General features: G+C 43.3%; 2 protein-coding genes across 12 annotated transcripts in view; one reads left to right on the top strand and one right to left on the bottom strand.

Moving 5' to 3' along the window:
- aff2 (AF4/FMR2 family, member 2) overlaps nucleotides 1-3,741 on the top strand; it is a 170,751-nt gene extending 167,010 nt beyond the window's left edge. For all 3 annotated transcript variants that reach the window (XM_061834238.1, XM_061834236.1, XM_061834239.1), the window contains 2 exons: nucleotides 1,477-1,694; nucleotides 2,964-3,741. In XM_061834238.1, coding sequence (XP_061690222.1) covers nucleotides 1,477-1,694; nucleotides 2,964-3,085 — 340 coding nt within the window. In that variant the 3' untranslated portion in view covers nucleotides 3,086-3,741. The remainder of the gene's footprint in view (nucleotides 1-1,476; nucleotides 1,695-2,963) is intronic.
- Nucleotides 2,948-23,329, bottom strand: ids (iduronate 2-sulfatase). Of its 9 annotated transcripts, XR_009797036.1 has the most exons (17): nucleotides 23,128-23,329; nucleotides 22,698-22,834; nucleotides 22,441-22,618; nucleotides 22,185-22,273; nucleotides 18,889-19,089; nucleotides 18,553-18,723; nucleotides 18,314-18,440; nucleotides 16,568-16,738; nucleotides 16,232-16,338; nucleotides 13,180-13,293; nucleotides 11,771-11,881; nucleotides 11,521-11,661; nucleotides 11,333-11,449; nucleotides 11,000-11,228; nucleotides 9,690-9,805; nucleotides 7,452-7,481; nucleotides 3,763-6,700 (listed from the first exon to the last, which is right to left on the bottom strand). XR_009797036.1 is itself a non-coding variant. In XM_061834240.1 (14 exons), exons 1-13 carry the CDS (start codon nucleotides 23,192-23,194, stop codon nucleotides 11,378-11,380), a joined length of 1,686 nt encoding a protein of 561 aa, XP_061690224.1. In that variant the 5' UTR covers nucleotides 23,195-23,329; the 3' UTR covers nucleotides 10,892-11,228; nucleotides 11,333-11,377. The 9 variants fall into 9 exon arrangements, 6 of the variants coding, with proteins under 6 accessions (XP_061690229.1, XP_061690228.1, XP_061690224.1 ...); XR_009797037.1 differs by lacking the exons at nucleotides 3,763-6,700; nucleotides 7,452-7,481 and having other exon boundaries at nucleotides 7,681-9,805; nucleotides 11,208-11,228; XM_061834240.1 differs by lacking the exons at nucleotides 3,763-6,700; nucleotides 7,452-7,481; nucleotides 9,690-9,805 and having other exon boundaries at nucleotides 10,892-11,228.
- Nucleotides 23,330-23,393: the final 64 nt, after the last annotated feature.

Genomic DNA, 23,393 nt, shown 5'->3' with positions numbered 1-23,393 from the left:
GTGAGCTCTGGCCCCCAGCCGAGTGAGTTTTCTCACACACTCGTTGAGTTGGTAGCCAAAAGTATGCAGTCTCTGACCATCACATCGCTGTTTGTGTACTTATACCCTGCTAAAAAATTTCGATAGAAATTCTATAGAATTTGTACAGAAACACTTGTTCCATGGAACTTTGGCTGTGATTTTCTATAGAATTTCTACAGAACAATAGAATTTCTATAGAAAATTCTATAGGACTTGGGTCCTAAAGTTCTATAGTTCTTTAGAAATTCTTTAGAAATGTTCTACAGAACATTTTTAGCAGGGTAGTCTTTAAGCAACATCTTGAGTTCTGTCATAAAGTGCTCAAACGACTCACATGACCTTGCGCCTTCTCGTGAAACTTATATCTAGCAAATACGGGGTTTGCTTTCGGAGTGAGGTAAAAAGATAATTTTTCGTAATAAGTTCTTAGCAACTTATCTTCGTCTGTGGTCCGTGTCCACGTATTGCCGAGATCCCGTCCTTTATCTCTGATCCACAACAGGAGGAAACTCCACTTTTCCTCTTCCCCTCTGTTTCAAGAGGTCATATGAACATGAGTTCGGCGTGTTGTTTGAAATCTCTGCCACGCATCTGGTAAATTGGATGAGTCCATCCTCGGGGTTAGCACACCATCGTCGTCGTCTTCGTTCGTCTCTCCCCCCACCCCTACCCTGCACGCCCCACGTGAGTCCGTAGTTACACTACCGTCACTCTGAACCATGTTATGATCTTGCTGTCGTGTTATTGAATAACGTAGACGTGAGTCCAACTGTACTTTTTAACGTGGGTGATATTTATTTCGCTTTTCCGCCTGCCAACATCTCTAGCTCACTTCCTTATCGTCCTGTCTCGTCGTGCCCTGCTGACATCAACACAAGCACAATCGCATCACAAACTCTCAAGTTTCACATGTGGCTCCTTTCTTTATTCCTCACTCCAGCACAAGTGCCTCAATCGTCTCTGGTTACAGTGTTTGTTTGTCAAAGGACTTTCGAGATAAAAGATCAAACGATAAACCTAGCCAAAACATTACAGTATACACTTATCGCTTCCTAGCCATGATATGTAGACACGATCTTGCCGTCCAAAATGGCGTTGTAAACAAAAAACACGTGGTCGGCATGACGTCCATGAAAAGTATCTATTACAATACCGATTCCCTCTCATTCTAAATATATTTGCTGGGTTTAAGGACTGGGTTCTGTGCAAGTTGTTCTCAACAAAACCGCGCAAGGATAACATTCCGGACCAAGCTTTCACGCTGTGACAGAAAATATCCTTCTACAATTGTCCTCATAAGGTTGGCATTAAAAAGCCAGCATGTAACAATTTGTCGACGGACTGAATTGCAGATGTTAAGGTTCACGTTTCAGTAACTACAGTCAGATATTCCAGAAAGCACCATGAGTTGACCTCAGCGTGACCTGTTTGAAACAGCCGCTTTGCGTATTCCAGGATCAACGGGACTCCGTCTCCGCTCTCTCTCAGCCTGTCCCCGGCCAGCGGCGGCGTCGGGGGAGGAGCATTTGGAGGTGCGGCAAATTCATCTGGCAGCGTAGCGATCCCGCAACGCATCCACCACATGGCGGCCAGTCACGTCAACATCACCAACAACATCCTACGCAGCTACGAGCACTGGGAGACGGCCGACAGATTGGCTACCGGTAGTCAAGGTAGGAAAATGAAACGATCCAACTGGAGTGAGCCACACGAGGAGAAACGTTCACCGGGGCTAGACATCAAAGATTCAAAGGGAGCGGTTGGCTGTAGCATGTAAAACACTCAGTTTGTATCCGGAGAGCAAAGTCACATGACCGATTCTCATCTGCCCAATTTATTTACCGTGCATTCGTTGGAGACTCTAAATTTCCCCCAAGTGTGATTGTAAAATAACTAAAATACAAAAACTTTTTTAAAAATCTATTTTGGTAGTGCATACATTAGACTGAAGGCATGAGTGTAGCTTCTGAATTCTTTCTGTCCTCCAAAATTGAAAATCAAAGTCGGTTGGTCGGTAAAGCTAGCGTCACACTAATGCTAACGCCGCGCTAAAGCTAGCTCTAACACAAGTGCCCACATTGAAACATGAGATATTTACAAATAAAGACTGTGCACAGAAAGAGTTTTCAAAGTTTTAAGACCTTAGCTTATTAACATAGCAGAAACAGGTCTTGTTTGAAAAAAAAAAAAAAAAAAAAATATATATATATTATATATATATATATATATATATATATATGCGCCGGTAAAAAAACAGCCCTGTCAGCGACACAGTAGCAACACAGCAGCACAGCAATAACAGGGCCAGTTAAAAAAAACATATTTATATATATACACCTAAATCACTGAGACACGGCAGCAACATGTTAGCACGGTGCTACCGAAAGCACGGCGCTAATGATAGTTCGGTACTAACGCAAGCACAACACGAACGCTAGCGCAGTGCTAACAGGGCTGGTTAAATACAAAAACCATACCAGTGGAAAAAAAAAACCCTGAGACACGCCAGTAACACAGCAGCAACACGCTAGCACAAGGCTAATGCTAGCGGCGCTAACAGGGCCGGTTGGAAAAAAAACGTACCGGTAAAAGTCACTTCCTCGGCACATATATTCCACCGGTCTCATTCTTACCTTTTCCGCTCGAGTGCCCCCTTGCGGCCGTTAGGAAAAAAAATGCACAAGTTAGCCGCATCACCGCATAAGCCGCAGGGTTGAAAGCGTGTGAAAAAAAGTCGCGGTTTATAGGCCGGAAATTACGGTATATATATATTTTTGGAATACTTGTCTTGCATGTCATTAGTTTGTGCCGGTGCCTGACGAGTGAGCTCCCCCCACCGTTGCTCTGACAGCATTCAGCCTCATGTAAACAGTCTCGCGGCCTCTTGTTGATTTCTAATCTTCTCAGCAAGCGTAATTTGGTGTCTCCCCGTCTCCCCGCAGAGTTCTTCCAGGGCCTGGACTCGCTGATGGAGCCGTTAAGTCAGCAGAGCGGCATGACCGAGCTGGTCCGTTACATCAGACAGGGGCTGCACTGGCTCCGCATCGAGGCTCACCTGCTGTAGGCGCTGGACCGGGGAGCAACGTACAGTATTTAAGAAAAAAGAAAAATGAAAACCATAAAACGGGCCTGGGAGCTAGAACTGGGATCAGTGAGATGACACATGCGCCGGGGGACCTTGAAATGACTCAACGCGGAGTCATAACGTAATGGCATTGACGAGGTGGATTTATTGGGCGAAAAAAATCAATCGGCGCTTTGAAATGAACAGTAATGACATCTTTCTGAATGTGACTCACCCGGTACAAATTAGCATAATTGAATTAATGCGCCTCTCATACGTGTTGTTTCAAAATTCCTGCCTGAATAGGAATACGAGTTTGAAGTGTTTTAAACAAGACCAAAAGGAAAGGCTCAAGCGGGCTGATGTTCGGAAGGGAGGTCCACAGAGGCTCCAGGAAACCCGTCCTCTGATATCGATCCGGCTGCCAAAGTAGTGGTCCAACTCGCCAATTAGATCGGGGGGTGTGGGGGGCACGCAGGTAACGAGGCTATCTTGTAAACATTACAAATCTTTTCGGAACAGAACAAATGAAGCTTCTCGTGCTCTAAATTCTCTCGCGGTCGTTGATTGCAAAGCCATCGGATGCTTCACTGTGTGATTGGTTGTCCTTTTTATTTATTCTTTTTTTAAAAATTTCATATTTTCAACAACTGAAGTGAACCTTTCTGCTTTGGGGCTTCTTTTTTTTTTTTTTTTAAACCACTTTGGCGGTGGCTCAGCTGGTAAAGCATTGGCCTCACAGTTCTGAGGTCCTGGGGTTCAATCCCGGACCCCGCCTGTGTGGAGTGTGCATGTTCTCCCCGTTTCTAGGTGGGGTTCCTCCGGGCACTCCGGTTTCCTCCCACATTCCAAAAAAGACTCTAAATTGCCTCTAGGTGTGATTTTAAGTGTGACTGTTTGTCTCGATGTGCCCTGCGATTGGCTGGCGACCAGTTTAGGGTGTACCCCGCCTCCTGCCCGTTGACAGCTGAGATAGGCTCCAGCACTCCCCGCAACCCTCATGAGGATAAGCGGCAAAGAAAATGGATGGATGGATGTTTTACTTACAATCTAGACGTTGACGGCGGTTTCCGAAATTTGTTTCCTGCCATCTGATTGTATGGTTACATCTTAATCCGCTGATTACTTCTTCTTAAGGCACTTTTGGACTAAATCCTGCCAGCAATCATAACCTGACAGTGCCCCCCTTTTGAAATGACCTTATTATTATTATTATTAATAATATTATTCCCAACAGTTCTAAATATAGCAGCTTGAATACAAACCCGTTTGTTGTTGTGCTGCTGGAAAATGAACCAAATATAAACGCTAACCTGTGGGGATAATTAGAATTTACTTGGGACCTTTTTCTTTTTATTGTTCCAAGAGAAATATTTGCCAATTTTCAGCACGCACAGAATGCTGCCTTTTTTGTTATTGTCTTGAGGTTTGTTTTTTTTCTCAGCCTTACTGGTTATTTTTACCGATGTTGGCTCAGTTCTGGCTCCCGCGGCAACCCACCAACCCCGCAAACTGTCCAAAGTTGCACAATCAAATCCAAGATTCCAACCTTTCTAACCTTTCCCCACCCACAGACTGTGCAACGACGACAACTTTGCACAAAAAAAATAAATAAAAAAAAAAAAAAACGGATCAAATGGGCGCCGGACATTTTGGTGGTTCCTCGTGTTGTTGTGTGCGTGTGTGTGTGTGTACCCGTGTACAGCCGAACGTGTCGAGTCTTCTTCGGTAAACCGACTGGACAAGTGATGTTTGTGCTCCGCAATATAGAGACTGTGACCCCCCCCCCACCGCCCCACCGCCCCCTGCAAACAGTGACGTTGTCGTGTTCTTGTTCTCGTGGTTGTTTGTGTCAGTTCAAAGTGAGCAGACGATCGAATGACGTGAAACCAGATATTGAATATCTATATTCTGTAACGTGCGTGTGCGCGCGAGAGAGAGAGAGAGAGATGAGAAAAAGAGATCCGTGTGTGTTTCTTTTCGGTCGCATTCGCACAGCAAACAAATCTGCCATTTTTTTATGGCACGTAAAACGCCGACACTTGTTGTTTGATTTGAATCGTATTTATTTTTGTTGTCGTTGTTGTTGTCATGGTCTCATCGAGAGTGAGCGTTTTGGGTTCTCAATCATGTAACCACTGCTGAATGTGTACGGAAGACGATGCGGATGTGGAAATTTGACAAAAAAAAAAACAAAAAAAAAACGGAAAACAAAAAAAAAAACAAAACTCAAGTGCCTCTATTCGTGTCCAGTGGGAATTGCTCTATTTATTTAAGAACAAATACTGAATCTAAGTGATTTTCCATACCATATTGGTACAAATATGAGATTGTTTTTTGTAAAATCAAATGTTTCCATGAGCTTTTTACTAGCATTTAACGTATGATGACATCGGGGTTCGGCTGGAGGGAAAATACGTGATTCAAAAAGTGTCGAGTTTTCCATTGTCCGTTTTCTTGATGTTTTGAGGGGTTTTTGTCCGAATTGCCTGATATGAAAAACGTTGCATGCAATAAATGGTAGCGTCAGACCAACAAGCGCTCGTGTCTTGTGTCGGAAAGCGCGTCGACTAGTTTTACGATCGTGGGGACAAATTTTGAAACGATACGCATTGCGGTGGAACCTCTCGCTGACTCGTGTCTATGTACCTGGAAAATATGTTTTTTCTTTCATTGTTGACAACTTTATACTGCAATGGATTCTAAATAAAATAAGCAGGGTGTAAGTCAAATGTACACATGTGGCTGTAATCCAAGAAGTTTTTAAAAAATGGTTTTATGTTACATTAATTGGACACTCTAAATTGCCCATAGGTGTGATTGTGTGTGCGACTGTTGTCTGTCTCCATGTGCCATGCGATTGGCTGGCAACCAGTTCAGGGTGTACCCCGCCTCCTGCCCGTTGACAACTGGGATAGGCTCCAGCACACCTGTGACCCTCGTGAGGATAAGCGGCTAAGAAAATGGATGGATGAATGTAAGTAATGTGGATTTCTTTCATCCTCCAGTCGTTTCAAAGTATTTGGACAAAAGTCTGACGCATTTGGCAAAAAAAAAAAATATATATATATATCGCAATGTTATCTGGAATACACGATAGAGAATCGACTTCAAACATGTTCTGTTCAATCGCCATTTTGGAAGCTTGTGGGACATGGCTAAGGGGGCGGAGCTTAAGATCGCCATCGGAAAGGTCCATCGGCTCCTGTAACACGACTAGACTATGCCATTTATGACAAATGCCATAAAAATAAGAAATTAACATCAGTGTGCGGTGAAAAATTAACAGCAAAGTAAAGTTCATGCACAGAGAAGAAAAAATGGAGCCTTTAAATTTCCCAAAGCGGAAGCACATCTAAAATCTCTCGCTATCATTGGATTTACAGTCATTAAAAAAAATAATAATACTCATGGATTCTCATAATTAGATGCTGTTTTTTTTAATGAATAAAATCTCACAGGTGCACTCAGCACGGTCTGTTTGCAATAAAGAAAGTCCTCCATTCAAAAAGACATTGATGGATTTCTACATTCATTCATTGGACTATTTGCATCATTTGCGATGAATCTTGACTTCATTGTCTGCACGTTGTCAATAGAATGAAAGGAAGAAGCCTGCGTGCGGACGAGAGGAAAGCCGAGAGAGATAATTAGACGACAGGATATGGGAGGGACTCGATATTCAAAGTCACCAACTTGAAGTTGTAAAGCGTGCGCCCGTCACACCTTCGCCTATTAGCAAATTTAAACGTTAATCGTTGCGTATCCGCCGCGCGCTCCAAAGATTTTCCTTTTGGTATCCACGCAGCACATTTGCAAAATCTGAATTTGAGATGCGGGTTGATCCACTTTGTCTCTCGGTGATCGTTAAATTTTCAGCATTTATTTCAATTGCCGCAATCAATGCAAATTTGAAGGTGTGTGCTCCTACTTTGATGACTTAAATTGAACCTTTTTTTTTTCATAATCATATAACATTACTTTTCCAATGCAAACAATTATTGTGAAGTTCAACTTCAAGCCATTCGGTCACATTTTTTATTGATTTATTGATGTTATGACCTTTAAAAATGTCGCCTATTGGGATAACCTTGGTCCTGGACAAATACTCAACGGGAACAAGAGGTCCACCCTGGACTGGCCCCACTCATATTCACATCTCTGGATCATATAAATATCATCATATAATTTATTATAATTAATTATTATTGATTGTTATAATTTCTTTATTATGCTATAAATTATATATTTTTTATGTATTATTATTATTATTTATTACTATTATTGATTAAAAAGTTACCATGTTAATGTCGGGTGTCACGTCATAAAATCAAACATCCATATAGCGTCATTTTCCCAAACTCACTCAGCTCCAGATGGCGTATGCAGCTTCCTTCTGCAACAAAAAATTACAAAGAACAATTGATGTGTTTAGAATATTACTTTTGGTACAGTAACAAATTTGTTTTGGTCTAGTTTTTTTTTGGGGGGGGGGTCAAGCTGTTCACCTATGGCAACAGATTTGGAGCGAGGAAGCACACGGCTCATAAAAAATAAGTAACGGCGAGTAATGTGCAAAGCAGAGAAAAGCAAATTTATTTTATAGTGCATTTCATACATGAGGTAACCCATTGTCCTTTACATGATTAAAGGCATTTGAAAACAAAGAGATAAAACATTTAAAATGGGATAAAAACAATAAAAATGACAACATATTTTTAAAAAAGACAATTAAAACCGCATACAGTGCAAGCAATATGATCAAAAAGTGGACATATGGTAAGTGGACAAAATGCTAAACTTTTGAACATTTTCCGTCTTATTTTTACATGTATTGACGATAATGTTGTACTGTACTGGGTGCTTTATGTTGTGAAAAAAAAAAATAAAACAATAATTGTGTCCAGTACAGTAATATGGGTACATATGGACTCAAAAAGAAAAGAAAAAGTACTTCAAATATTACACACAGTGGGCTAAATTGGGCGACCACCCCGTTCCTAATAATGTAATTCCCGGCCTACACCTGGTTATAAACCTCACCGAGTGCATTTGTAAAGGAAATACCATTTGGTACATACATACGCCGCAGCTGTGTAAAAGCCGCAAGTGCCCACGTTGAAACCCACATTCAAACACATATTTACAAAGAAAGATAATACACAGAAAGACTTTAACGCAGCGCTAGTGCTAACACTAGCACCGTGCTAAAGCTAGCACTAACACTAGCGCCGCATTTATGCTAATGCTAACAGAGCCGGTTAAAATAAAAGTTACCGCTAAATATTACTGAGACACATCAGTAACACAGCAGCAACACGCTAGCACAGTGCTAATGCTAGCGCAGGACTAACAGTGCCTGTAAAAGTCACTTCCTCGGCACATATATTCCACCAGTCTCATTCTTACCTTTTCCACTTGAGTGCCCCCTTGCGGCCGCATAAACCGCAGGGTTGGAAGCGTGTGAATAAAGTCGCCGGAAATTACGGTAGTCCGTTGTTACTCTTCTTGAGTTTATTTTGGGGATTTTTTTTTTTTTTTAAAGTCCAGGACTATGGCATAAATGCCTGTTTTATGAGTAATAGATAGATCCTTTAAAATTTAAAGAGGGAAGCATTTAGCCCTCAAAGTAGCAGATTTAATTAGCGCGCAGAGTCCACGAGGGAAAACTGTGAAGTTTTCAGAGACTTTTGAAAAAAGTGCGCATGTGTTCCTAAAACACAAAGCTGCGACCGACCCCGCCTGGGGCGCCGTACAGCTGAGCTCAGCGTTTTCCGTACACACACGCATGGCCAACAACACTCCATCTCTCTAATGTAATTGTGTAAGTTGCCAGTGTGAACAGAAAGGCAGGGCGACCTGTCAGGCTACGCTAATGTGATTAGCGGTGTATGAATCATAATGAGAGCGTGACAAAGACAGAGTGGCTGGGTGGGGGTGGGGGGGGGGGCAGCTACTTATGTCACACCGGGGGAGGCGGGGGCAGCAGGTAAACACGAATGTAATTATCATTAGATCAATGTGATCATGGGAAGAGACCATCGCTCGGGGTGATAAATATTGATCGGATAAAACCACCCGAGCACGTTTATGGGCTGACACGAGACAGGCGCGACCACGGCGACTCCTCGGGGATGTAAAGGGGGACACGTTATGCGTACTTTTACGCAGCTGCCTTAAATCGCAGGTGTCAAACTCAAGGCCCCGGGGGCCAGTCCCGGCCCGCCACATGGTTTCATGTGGCCCGCGAAGCCAAATCTACAGCGTCAATTTGAATTATTCTTGCAAAAATCTGTGCAAAAGTTTCAAATTGTCACGCATCATAAATGATAAAGTTGAGATATTACAAGCATTTTTGTGACCAAACATGAATCGTTCAAAAATCCATTACCTTTGATTTCTGATTCCAAAAGATCATAAATTGATTATGTAAATACGATGATGAAATATTTGTCATGTTTGACAGGCATAACGGCCCTCTGAGGGAACATTGGAACTGCAATGTGGCCCGGCAGAAAAATGAGTTTGACGCCCTGCCTTAAATAGTAATGGACTTTCAGTGCAAATACCCCAGGGATGAAGAATTGTGGCACACTTTACGCACCCTATTTCTTGTCTTGCTGAAATCGGGCCGTTTGAGTGGGTGGACTTGTTTTATGCAGTACAAATTTTGATTTGTGGCAATTCCAAAATTCCTCCTTAACTTCCCATGGACATTTTCTGAAAAAAAAAAAAAAAAAAAAAAAAATGAATGGAAAATTTCCACACCTTTGCAAGTATTCCTAAAGATACTTGGAACGATACTGCACATCAGTCCTAGTCAGGTCATTATCCAAGGTACTTATCCTCACCAGGGTTGGCGGAAATCTAGAGCCTATGCCAGCTAGCTTCAGGCGAAAGTCGGACTACACCCTGAACTGGTCACCAGTCAGTCGCAGGGCAGAGATCGACACAATCACTGAGCGGGAATCGATTCCACACTGCCCGCACCAAAGGCAGGCGTGTGTACCACTACACCATCAGTGACATCAGGCATAGTGTTCAATAAAAATGAGTTCACGCTTGTGAAGTTACAAAATGTTTGCAACTGAAGGAGTTGCCACCACAAATTTGTTTGTCAATCTGTATTTCATAATGAATGCAGATGATGATGAATGATAGCTAAAACCGCGGAGTCGCACATGGAAAACGGAGGCGCTTTTGGCTAGCGGATAGTTTAACAGCTTCTTCTTGACGGACTATCTGTAAGAGATGTGCGCCACATGGGAAAATACCCGGCGGCCAACCTGATTTGGCAGGCGGTACTTGCAACGATCCATTGCTGAGACGTGGGTAAGCCCAGTGGTGGGCGGAGCTTCAATGACACCCTGTGCACGACCCCACTTTGACCCTCAACCGCCTCCAACCCAACACTAAAACACACATAGGAGTGACACCTTATTCCCTTTAATGTGTGTATTTTATTTTAAATAAAATTGATTATTAACCAGAGCGGCACGGTGAATCAGCTGGAAAACGTTGGCCTCACAGTCCTGAGGTCCCAGGTTCGATCCCGACCCGGCCTGTGTGGCGTTTGCGTGTCCTCCCCGTGCCTGCGTGGGTTTCCTCCCCCATCCCAAAAACATGCAAAATTAATAGGACACTCGAAATTGCCCCTAGGTGTGATTGTTGTCTGTCTCCATGTGCCCTGCGATTGGCTGGCAACCAGTTCAGGGTGTACCCCGCCTCCTGCCCGTTGACAGCTGGGATAGGCTCCAGCACTCTCCGTGACCCTCGTGAGGATAAGCAGCAAAGAAAATGCATGGATGGGTGGAACTATATAGTGCATTTTATTTTTATTTTACAAATAAATCCATAAATGACCCATACCATGAAGGACATTTAAAGTAGTGCAAAATCTCCACACATACTCACACAAATGGCAAATAGACTGGAATCACTTCTTTTGTACTGAATTATGACAGCGAGCACGCGCACACAAATGGCGCAAACGTGTTCACGAGGTGACAAAGTGCATCAGAAACGTGACCCGCGTAAAGACGACAGAAAAACTCGTCCAACGCTTTCATTATCGACGTTCCTCCAAGCAAGCAGCGTGTGAAATTTGCTGTTGAAATCTGACCTTGTGTCCCGCAGAGTCTGCCTGGCAAAAAAAAAATTAAAAAAAAAATGCTGATGAAAAGAGAAGTTTTCACCTTTGAAGCTCAAACATTACCACAGATGCCACAATTTCTAATCACGGATTACATTTATTTTTGCTTTTGAGTTCCTTTGCTGATGCGCGACCATGCGTCACGGTGCCTTCTTCAATCCTGCAGTGAGGTAGACGAGTTGCAGTTTCATCCTCATCTGTACACCGCCAGCCTGGACAGGAAAGCAACCAATGAGCCCTTGTCGACGGGGAGAATCCGAATGAACGGCCGCCGCAAACTCACGGCGGGCACGTTCTTCATCTTCATCATCATCATCGTCGTGTTCACGCCGCGTTGCTCAATGTCATCGTACACGTTGTTGTCCTGACCGGGGTCGTCTGCCAGCAAGTAAATTTCTCCGGCGTGGACGTCGGACATGTTGACCTTTTGGAAAAATCCGCCATCGTGGCGTACGCCCAGGACAAAGAGTCGCCTGATCGGTCGTTGTACAGACGACCTTTGAGCAAGTTCATTCTGTTCGGTGAAATCCTACCTGATACGTTTTGGGGTCAAAGCCGAGCCACAGAGTAAATCTGTAGTCGTAGCAACGCAGGGAGTAGCCCATCACCTTTATGTCTTTCAGGTCGGGGAGGTCCGAGTCCTCCTAACAGACCACGATAACGAAGACAAGCGATCTGACTCCAAGCGGACATCTGGATTGTTTTTATCATTTTAGGACATCTTCAGCACGTGTTTAGATGAAAAAGCAACACGTTTCGTTGCGACATCTGTCCGGTAAGCAGGGATCGCAAAGTCATCGTCGAGCCGCCAGACTTCACAGCGTCGGTGGCAAAACATGTCACGTCTACGTCATTTATACCAATCGCTCATCAGACGACACGGGCTCGAATAGAACTTCCTCTGATCAATGAATCGTCTGGGAATAATGTGGACCGAGGTTGACTCCACTCGGGTTGGGTTTTCACCAGTTACTATGCGCCATTGCACTCGCAAATCTGCAGTCGGAGCACGAAAAATCACACGCGTAAAATTTGTTACAAGTACAAATACATAGATAACGAAAGACCTCGCTTATTTTGTGTGATCTTGGCCAATGTTCCCTCTTGCCACTGTGCCACTTCGCTATTGTGCACCTGTCGCACGTGAAAACTGATCCAGCGCTGTGAACCACAGCCTGGCGTCTTTTTTTTTTTAAACACGGAAGCACATGGTCTTTAACAACAACCTGCTGCTCAGTCTACTTCTTCTTCCTAGTTTACCTGACACCACCCCCCTCCTCTCTTAAAGGGGTACACTCATAATTCCAAACAGAAAACACACTTGTAACTTTATACCTAAGGGCATGACTGGTGGACGACACTCGTAACTTACTTATATATCTGAGGGCATGACTGACCACACCCGTAACTGATTTACACGGGTTGGGCCGAGTTCCCAACTCTGATTTTGGTTTACGGACAGAACCCCTGAAAAGGTCTAAACCTGGGCAGGTGGCAGGCAGATGAGCTTTGCAAAAGGATGACACACGTCAAGAACATGAAATGTTACACATGCTTTCCTTGGGTTGAGCTTCAAAAATGACGTGCGTGCCCCGGACACCTTTGACTATCATTTAATTTTTTGCCCCACCTACAATTAATATTTTACTGTGTTAAGTATTTTCTGTCATTTGAAATTGGTCATTTTTTTTATACATTTGTAACACTGTAAGCCGTTTTAATTATTTTCCTCCCTCCCCCCTGTTTTAAATGTATTTCTTTGTTTTTAATTTTTTTAAATCATGTAAAACACTGATTTACCTTGTGGACAAAACGCGCTACACAAATAAATTTGCTTTGCTTTTGCTTCAGTCATTTGTATAATGCAAAAATAAAAATAATAATTCATAGCTAAACTACTGGAATACACCATTTTCCATTTCAAACGAAATAATAACCGTACCTGTGGCGTATCAGCAGGCCGCGGGTACTGGCTGAAAGCCAATGCCTCCCTATTAATTTTCTTTTTGGGTTTGAATTCAAGCGCCAGGTCCATTCCATCTGTGCACAGCTCCACCTGAAATAGGAACAAAATATTAATGCTAATTGCACGTCGGACATGTTTACTGCTTGTTTTTCATTTGGCTTGACAAGTCTTATAAACAAGTCATTTCGCCGTTTTTTTTTTTTTAACTGCAAATGCAATGTTTTGAGTAACATCCCCAACTATCCTACATGTATAAATACACAACTGGTTAATAATAGATATGAATCATAAAAGTCTTTGTACGGTGGGAGGAAAAATTATATGTCGCCTTTGGAATTTCTTACATTTCTGGATTAATTGGTCATAAAATGTGGTCTGATCTATGTCTACATCACAAGTCTTCTTTTCCTTTCGGCTTGTCCCGATTTGTCATCTTTTATTTTTGTCTACATCACAAGAGTAAGCAAAAATAAATAAATAAATCATTCATTCACGGTTGCTAAGTGAGGAAGTGAACTTCGACGCTTTAATAACTGTTGAACTCTTTTTCAGGGGCAATAACCTCAAGATAATTTCGTGTCGTTTCAGCTCAGCCACGCACAACAAATGATTCATTGTGATTCTAACGAATTTTGGACTCTTGCTCTTCGTCCAAGCTGTTGCCTGCCGTTGAGCAAGATTCCTGGCACGTCTCTGGAGGTCATGCCGCGGCCTCTAAACGCACTTCCCAAGCAACATTGGCAACTTTTAAATCACACCTGTTCAAAATAATCTTCAAATAAAGTCCAACATCAAAGCCATCTTAAATGCTACGTAAAGCACAATATAACATGACATTACTATGCATACTGGGGCCCGGAATATTTGCACGTTTTACTTTTTCTAGACCTAGTATAGAAGTGGGGGGTGGTGGTGGTGGGGCAAATTTGGGTGCAGTTTTGTAGCAGCAACACCGCCTTCATGTGTGCGGCATGTGGCAAATCACGCACAAGACGTCCAGCCGCTCTCATCAGACTTCTTTTTTCCGCACAATCAATTTCTCTGTGTGGGCTTTGACAATTTTCACAAGACGGCCACGCATACGAATTGGTCCGGTTTTTTCTTTTCTTCCGCGCACGCACGGCTGCATTCAGCACATCGGCTGCATTCTTGCAAATCGGGCTTGTTGGGCCGAGACTGCTACTTTGGAAATTAGTCGGCGTAGCTAATCGTTCTCAAATCTCTCCACAAATTAAAATATTGAGTTGTGACTAAAACGGCTCGCGCTCTTCCGGGAAGACTTTGTACAAGATTGGGAAAGTGGTTCACGCCAATGTTGTTTTGATCTGGTCTTGAGGTCTGGTGTTCTCAAGACCCACTCCGCAAAATTCATGCAGTCGACGCACCGGGCCGCAGTTGTGATGAAACACGTCGTATTCCAAAAGGTACTACCGTGATTTCCGGCCTATAAGCCACAACTTTTTTCCACACGTTTTCAACCCCTGCGGTTTACGCAATGATGTGGCTAATTTGTGCATTTTTTCTAAACCGCCGCAAGGGGGCACTCGAGCGGAAACGGTAAGAGTGAGACCGGTGGAATATATGTGCCGAGGAAGTGAGTTTTACCGGCGCAGCCGTGTTAGCGCTGCGCTAGCGTGTTACTAGCGTGTCTCAGTGATTTTTACCGTTTTTTTTTTTAGCCGCCCCTGTTAGCGTGACGTTAGCATGGCGCTGGCGTGGCAGAGCTAGCATTAAACTCTCCATGTACCATTTTTTCTTTGTAACTATCTTGTGTTTCAATGTGGGCACTTTTGGGCAGCTTTTACACAGCTGCGGCATAGGTATGTACCAAATGGTATTTCCTTTACAAATGTACTGTGTGAGGCTTATAAACAAGTGCGCTCTGTCTATTATGGTACTCTCCAGGATGGAGAATGATTACATCGTACTACACCAAATTCATTAATTTCCTCTATGCATCATTCAGAATAACATTTTTGTGTGGTTTCATTAAAAATTTTATAGTAAAACCTCACATCATGAATGTAATTTGTTCCTTGGTGCTGTTTGTACTTCAATGTGCATAAACTGGGGTCATGTTTTTGATCGAGACGAATGGAAATGCAGTTAATCCGTTCCAGTCCGTAACCAAAGATACACCGTAATTTCTCAAAAATAATGCGCACATTTTTCCAAAATATATTTAAAAAGTTAATAGAGCGCATTATATTTAGGTATGGATAAAAAATAAAAACATTGTATAGTTATATACAGGTACATAGTGGTTAAAAAAAAAAAAAAGTATACATACACATTTCAATGTTATATTCGACGTCTTATGTTACACATTTATATTTATTACGGTATATATTACGGTGCACCCCGACCTGAACTTTATGACCTCCTCGGGGAGCTTGCATTTCGTTTGTTAGCGTAGCATGTTTGCTGCTACTGCACCACAATGATTATTATTAATGATTGCTGCACAGACAGTTTTTTGAAAAACAACAAGTAAAAACCTAACAAAATATAAATACAGATAATTCTCAATATTTTGACCATATGGCTAGCAGCAAATTGGTTTGCGCATTGTACATTGGTAGAAGGGTTTTCCTGATTTTTTTTTTTTTAAGTCAACTTTGGGGGTGCGCTTCATACTCGAGAAATTACGGCACTTTTTTTATATAAACACACATTTTAAATCAGTATGCGGTTAAACAAATAGAACACTATAGAAATAAGTGAAGAACAATAATTACAACAAAATAAGACCAAATAAATTAACTAACACCTCCTTTATCAAAGAGGTCTCCTTCCATAAATACAATGAGGTTTAACTTATATTCAGGCGAGTATAATGCTAAGATATTGAAAGTTCTACCTGATTAACATTTCTTTTGAGGGGGTGGGGTTGGAATAGTCACTTATTTTCAATTTGATTTCCATTAAATTTACTTTTCAAGAACACTCAATCAGGAAACGGAAGATATGAATTGCTAAAGCTTTGAAGTTCCACTCCGATTGAAATTATTTTAAGACTCTTAAATACCTGGAAAGAAACATCGGGACAGGGTGCGGGTATTTTCAGGCCGGCCAACTGGGCAACGGTTGGGAAAACCGACACCAGCTCCACCACGTTCTCTATAGCTTCAGCAGCTGGAAACAACACAATCATTTTTAAGGAGTCTAAACTGAGGAAATTATTTACAGCATCCAAATGCATCTTTTGCAGTCAACGTTAAAAACTTCTGATAAGAGACACCGTGCAAAAGTTTGCCTTTGTAACAATGAAACTGTTAACCCAGCTTGTGAATTAACTTTATAGGCTAGTGAAGGGGGTCTGAACATTTTCGCAAAATGCTCTTTGCGAAATGCGGGTTCTCACTCTCGAAGATGAACTCTGATCGGCTGAAGACGTCCACAAAGGGGAAAGTAGACGCTTTCAGCCGAGCGTAAGTTTCGCCAACTTCAGGGACGTAGAAGAGAAGGGGGACCTGGGTTGCCACGTCAAAGTTGGAGTACTTCGCCCATTCGCCGTGCTCACCGAGTGACCAACCTGGAGGGGTGGGGAAAAAAAAGAATTAAAAACATCTGAATGACGACAACAGTGTCCAAGAGATTAGTTAATCATTTTCTAAGCAAGTTTCTTGAATCTACATGTAGTCAACAATGTTCCCTCTCAGCTGCCCATTTGCGCACTTGTCGGTCGCACACCCTCAGCGCAGATGAAAAGAGATCCAGTCTGACGTATTTATTTATATATGTATTTATTTTAAATCACGGCAGCACACTGCCTCTCACAACGAGCTGCTGCCCCCGGCCACACGCTCTACTTCCTGGTTCACCTGACTCCGCCCCCCTCCGCTCTTAAAGTGGTAATTACAATTGGTGTGTAATGTTAAAATTCCACCTTGACACAGCCTGATCGCGGATGAAAGCACCAACGATACAGTGCCCAAAAAGCTAATTCTGTATTTTATATATTTAAATGTTTGGGAGCATCATTCAGCTTTCAACATGCATTGGTAAAGATATTCTGCAAGCAATAATTCAGTTTTACACCAACAAAAACAGACGGAGATATCATTGCGGGTTAAAAAAAAAAAAAAATACAGAAATGAAACAAAGTTGGAAGTAACATTTCAAATTTATAGTTGGCTTGGTTAGCAATGTATTTTTTTGTTTCAAAAACACAAAATTGTTCTTAAAAGTGTTTTAATGGGAATGTAAAAAATTAGAGGGGGGGACATTGGTAGTAACGGCGGCATTGACCTCACAGTTCTGAGGTCCCGGGTTCATTCCCCCCGACCTGCCGGTGTGGAGTTTGCATGTTCTCCCAGTGTCTGCGTGGGTTTCCTCTGGGCACTCCGGTTTCCTCCCACATCCCAAAAACATGCAACATTAATTGGACACTCTAAATTGCCCCTAGGTGTGATTGTGAGTACGTCTGTTTGTCTCAAAAGTGCCCTGCGGTTGGCTGGCAACCAGTTTGGGGGTGTGCCCCGCCTCCTGCCCGTTGGCTCCAGCGCTCTCCGGGGCCCTCGTGAGGATAAGCAGCGAAGAAAATGGATGGATGGATTGGTAGTAACGTCCATGAGGGCTGGACATTATGAATTCCACTAACTGGAAAATTCAGCCAAAACAAAACGACATTACGGTTACAACACTGCCCCCAAGTGGCTGGCATCTATAACGGCGCCCAAACAATGTGTATGCACAAAAAACACTGAACACTAAAACCAGATTTCCTGCAGAAGCAATGATATGGCATGTTTTCCCACAAAAAAATTTTGCACACGCTAGTCACAACTGGGCGGCACGGTGGGGCAGCTGGTAAAGCGCTGGCCTCACAGTTCTGAGGTCCCGCGTTCAATTCCGGACCCGCTTGTGTGGCGTTTGCATGTTCTCCCCGCCCCTGCGTGGGTTTTCTCCGGGTGGGCACTCCGGTTTCCTCCCACATACAACATTAATCGGACACTCTAAATTGCCCCGAGGTGTTACTCTGAGTGTGGCTGTTTGTCTCGATGTGCCCTGCGATCCTGCCCGTTGACAGCTGGGATAGGCTCCAGCACTCCCCGCGACCCTCGTGAGAATAAGTGGCTAAGAAAATGGATGGATAGTCACGACTGACCGTGATCGGAGGTGAAAACCACGATGGTGTTCCGAGCCAGCCCCAGGGCATCGAGGGCGCTGAGCACCCGGCCCACCTGGGCATCCACGTAGGACACGGCAGCGTAGTAGTGCTGGCGGAGACGTAGCTACAAGAGAGGAACCTAGTGTTTAAAAAAAGGACACACGCCACGAGGTGATTGCGTTTAAAACAAAATATATTTTTTCTTTTTTAATGTCACAGAGGAAAAAGATTCGCACCTGAAAGTCTTTCGGAATCGGTCCATAAGGGAAACTGACGTTGAGCTTTTGGATGTCGTCTCGCTTCCTAATGTCTGTCCAAGGGTTGTAGGCCACAGCGGGGAGGCGCTTGGGGACGTCTGGGTCGGGGGCCAGAGTCATTTGTTCTAAGGGGTAGAGGCGCAAATACTCCTGCGGGACAAAAGCGTTGCGATTTCAAATTGGATTTTGGCCAAATGTCAACAAAAACATGCTTCAGGGTGACTCCAGAAGCCTAAAAATTTCTACATATTTGTATTTGTGCCGCCATGTTTAGCCTTTGTGTTTGTTAGACGGCGCGACGACCGCACAGCATACCCGCGGGATCCGGAAGGGAATGTGAGGTTTGTGAAAGCCCACAGCCAGGAAGAAAGGGCTGCCGTCCGCGGCCCCCCTTTTCAGTAGCCTCACCGCCTCGTCCGCGCTCTCCATGTCGGGGAGGGTCCCCCCGGGCTGCTCGCTCACATTCACTGCGCACAGCAGGTTGGCATGCAGTCGACCATCCTCTCCTTTACACACCTAAAAACGGGGGTGACTGAATACTGAGTTAAGAACGGTTTGATTTGCACATAATGATTTAAAAAAAAAAAAAGGGCATGATTAATCGCACTTCAGTAACTGATGGTGTAGTTCGTGCAGGGGTCTCCAACTGGTGGGTCGAGGTCCATTTGCAGCCCTTTTGTGGCCTCGACTTTAATATGAAAGTTTAATTCTTGTGCAATCATCTGGTAAAAGCATTGGCCTCATAATTCCGAGGTCCCTGGTTCAATCCCACACCCGCCTGTGTGGAGTTTGCATGTTCTTCGGGGGTGGGTTTTCTCCGGGTACTCTGGTTTCCTCCCACATCCCAAAAACATACATTAATCGGACATTCTAAATTGCCCCTTTGGCGTGATTGTGAGTGCGGCTGTTTGTCTCGATGTGCCCTGCGATTGGCTGGCGACCAGTTCAAGCTGTACCACGCCTCCTGCTCGTTGATAGCTAGGATAGGCTCCAGCACTCCCCGCGACCCTCATGAGGATAAGCAGCTAGGAAAATTGATGAAATTTACAGCAGCGTTGCCCTTGTGAGTTTTATTAGTAGTACTGCACACAACTTGTTTACACGAGCATCCTTGTTTATCTTATGTTGTGTTAAAAATGAGAAATACCTTTGAGAAGATTGGAATTGTCTTTTTTCCTTATTTCAATTGCTCTTGCATGCCACTGCATCTGCGACCCAAGCTTAGCCAGACTCTGCCTCCAGCGACCCCAAAGTAAATTGAGTCGGAGACCGTTCAGTGCAGCGGTACATTTGCCCGACTTGTGTGCAGGCAGCGCGAGTTCACTTCCCACCCCAGTGGCGGTGCTAATTTGTTTACATCTCGTTATGTGACAAAACGCATGGAGCAGAAGTGAAGACACGGAAGACGGAACGGAAGTGCGCTGCCATCATATGAAAATAGCTCAGAGGAAATAAGCTCCATTTCAGATTCTGTGATCTACAGCATCACATTTTTATTTGGTCTAGCACATAGGTACCATTGGGGGGGGGGGGGGGGGGGGAATTTGGAATGAGTATATTAAATATATATTATGATAATAATGTAATTTTTTTTAAAAAGCCAAAGACAAAAACAAGAAAATGAAACTAAAGAAAAACAGTTTTGCATGATAACGATGGGCTCCCTATTTTCTCTAAAAACCACACAGTGTGCTAAAACTAAAGAGAACAGCACAAATGTGCCCAAAACAGACAATATCAAACTACCTTAATTTCCGGCCTATAAACCTCGACTTCCCCCCCCCACACGCTTGCAACCCTGCGGTTTATGCGGTGAAATTTGTGATTTTTTTCTAACGGCCACAAGGGGGCACTCGAGCGGAAAAGGTAAGAGTGAGAACGGTGGAATGGGTGCCGAGTAAGTGACTTTTACCGGTCCGGTCCTGTTAGCACTGTGTTAGCATGTTACTGACGTGTCAGTGATTTTTGGCAGTATGTTCGTTTTTTTTTTTTTTTTTTTTAAACCGGCCCCGTTAGCGCGGTGCTAGCATTAGCGTGGTGCTAGCGTTAGCACGGCACTAGCTTTAAACACTCTGTGTACCATCTTTGTAAATATCTCGTGTTTCGATGTGGGCGCGCTTGCGACTTTTACACAGCTACGGCGAATGTATGTACGAAATGGTATTACCTTTACAAATGTACTCTGTGAGGCTTGCAACCAGGTGCCCTCTGTAGGCCGGGAATTACGGTTATTTTACCTTACTTGGTGTAATACAAAAGCTTCCTGGTGAACTGTACTTTGTACATCAAACTAACTCGAGAATTTCAACCCACCCCCACAACTCACACACACAAAATGGCAATAGATGTTCAATAAAGTAAATGTGACGAAAAGGGATCTGAAACTTACACTCTAGTCACAAAGAGCGGTAGTGTATTGGCTTCCCAGTGAAATTTCAGGATGTACCGTATTTTCCAGACTATAAGTCGCGTTTTTTTTTTTTTACTCCATAGTTTGGCCAGGGGTAAGACTTACACGCGAAAATCTTAGCACATTACTACATCCATCCATTTTTCAAGTCGCTTATCTGTTATTTTCACACTGACAACCATAAGAGGGCGCTGTAGGCCTGTGTATCTGATGACGGATGGACAGCACAGCTTCCAGGCGAATCCACCACGCAACTTTCCGGGAAATCATTGGATGGCTGGACAAAGTATGGGCTTCTGTGACACCAAAACCATTCTGTCGGGATTCGGACAGGCTGGAATAGTCTAGTTGTAACTGCAACCAACGACGAGTCTGACGTAAGTGACGTAGAAGAGGAAGCACCGCGTCGTCTACCTCCGGAGTTGGCGGACTTGTTTCGAAGTCACACCGAGGATGAAGATTTCATTGGATTTTAGTTACCGGACATTTGGAGTGACATGGATGGTTTTGATAAACTTCTTCGTAGGTTGTTTATGCTATAATTAACCAGAATAACTCTTAATGTTATGTTAAGATACCAGGCACGTTCTCAGTTGTGTCAGGTAACAGGTAAGCACACCGTTCAACCTGTTTTCGCCTGTGTTCTATTTTTATTTTAAATTCTATGTCATTTAAATTCTAAATGACATATCTGTTCTTGGTGTTGGATTTTACCAAATAAATTTCCCCCAAAAATGAGACATATATATCTTTTTATCTTAATTTTTATGGGCATTTCGATTTGTATTCCGGAGCGACGTGTAGCCCGGAAAATAAGTACATTTCTTTCGGCTTGTCCAGTTAGCCGTCGCCACAGTGTGACATCTCAGAAGAACGCTCGTATGTGTTTGGCACAGTTTTTTCACCGGATGCCCTTCCTGACGCAACCTCTCGCAACGGGGAGTAGTAGTAGTAGTAGTCCGGAAAATACGGTACCTAAAATGCATGATAACCCTTATAAAACATAGTAAATTTGACCTGTAAACTTTTGAGTGAATGTCATATTGTTGAATGTTTCAGCACTTTTTGCACAACATGTTCTCCAAAAACTGAACGGTAGCTTGATCACTGACTCTGCTTGATCTGGTCTGGCCTCAACCAGGAAAATGTAATAATTTTACCAGTTTAGTAATATACTCTAAACGCCCCTTTATGATTGTACCTTTTTCTTCTCAAAGTTAAATGAAGCCGGGTGGTACGGAGGGATGGACCAGCTGTAGGGATAGTCATCAGTATGGTTGGAGGCGATGCCTGGGGGGGGGGGGGGAGAAAAAAAAAAAAAAAAAAAAAAATCAGCACTGCCATTGTTCACAACATCCCAGTGAAAACAAGAACGACACAGCAGATTGTTCCCCAAAATGCTGCAAAGCACAAGACAATGGACAAATGCGTGCTGGATGTTAATAATTCAAATTCACCTGGGTGAAAAACCTTGCCCACAGACATAGTAGTATAACCTTGTGATTTAAAATACTGTGGAAGAGTCGTGTAATTTCCTGCGTGGACTCTCCAGTAGGATTTAAAATCGTACAGCCTGGTTGTGTCTGGTCTGCGACTTGTTAACATGGAAGTCCTACTCGGAGCGCACACAGCTTGCTGCAAACAACAACAAAACTTACAAACATGCATTTAAAAAAATACATAATCGTTTAACATTAGTTCCAAGCAGGCTAACCTGTGCAAAAGCTTTGAGAAAAACGTGACTTTTGGATGCCAGTTGGTCAATATTTGGCGATTTTACGGTGGCGTCTCCATAGCAGCCCAAAGATGTCCTCAGATCGTCAGCAATGATGAAAAGGACATTTTGCCTCTCTGCGTGCAAAGAAAGGAAAATTAATTGAATTTTAAATTGTAAAGAGGAAGTCATAAATCTGTGCTCGCACACTCGAACCGGCACAAACGCTGCTTGGGTTGACTCCAGCCACAAATTGGATAAAAGCCCTTTGATTACGGCGAATCACTGCTAAATTACATTAAACACTCGACTCGGAGAGGAGGAGGGGGGGGGGAAGTCACATTGAGCCCTTCTTTATTTCCCTATTAATATTTAGTTCTTGAATCCTACAGTATCACCAATATACCTTTGCAAACTTTGAAAGATTTACCTTTTATCGCTACAGCAACAAGCGCGTGCAGTAGGACGATCAAACATTTATGGACAGTGAGCCACATGTTGCTACGACGTCGAAATGAAACTTTTCAAGCCATTTATACGCGTGAAACGAGAAAAAGCTTGGAAATGTCGCTTCCGCAATTTTTAATTGCCTGCCTGCAAACTTTCTCACAGCGCAACTTCCTATTAAATAGCTTCCGATTAACATCTGAACCTGCATTGGTCTACTCCAAAGGAGCCCCGCCCCTAACTCCTGAT

Source organism: Syngnathoides biaculeatus, chromosome 11 (genome assembly GCF_019802595.1).
Source record: "Syngnathoides biaculeatus isolate LvHL_M chromosome 11, ASM1980259v1, whole genome shotgun sequence".
Taxonomy (NCBI): Eukaryota; Metazoa; Chordata; class Actinopteri; order Syngnathiformes; family Syngnathidae; genus Syngnathoides; species Syngnathoides biaculeatus.
This window is presented reverse-complemented; position numbering and strand designations above follow the sequence as displayed.

Excerpts from the sequence above, each read along its gene's own strand:
- ids (XM_061834240.1), bottom strand. The coding sequence starts at position 23,194 with ATGTGGCTCACTGTCCATAAATGTTTGATCGTCCTACTGCACGCGCTT. Across the intron at positions 19,090-22,184 it reads TTAACTTTGAGAAGAAAAAG|GTGTGTAAAGGAGAGGATGG; the intron begins GTACAATCATAA and ends CCCCGTTTTTAG. Across the intron at positions 11,450-11,520 it reads AGATGAAGAACGTGCCCGCC|GCTGGCGGTGTACAGATGAG; the intron begins GTGAGTTTGCGG and ends TTTCCTGTCCAG.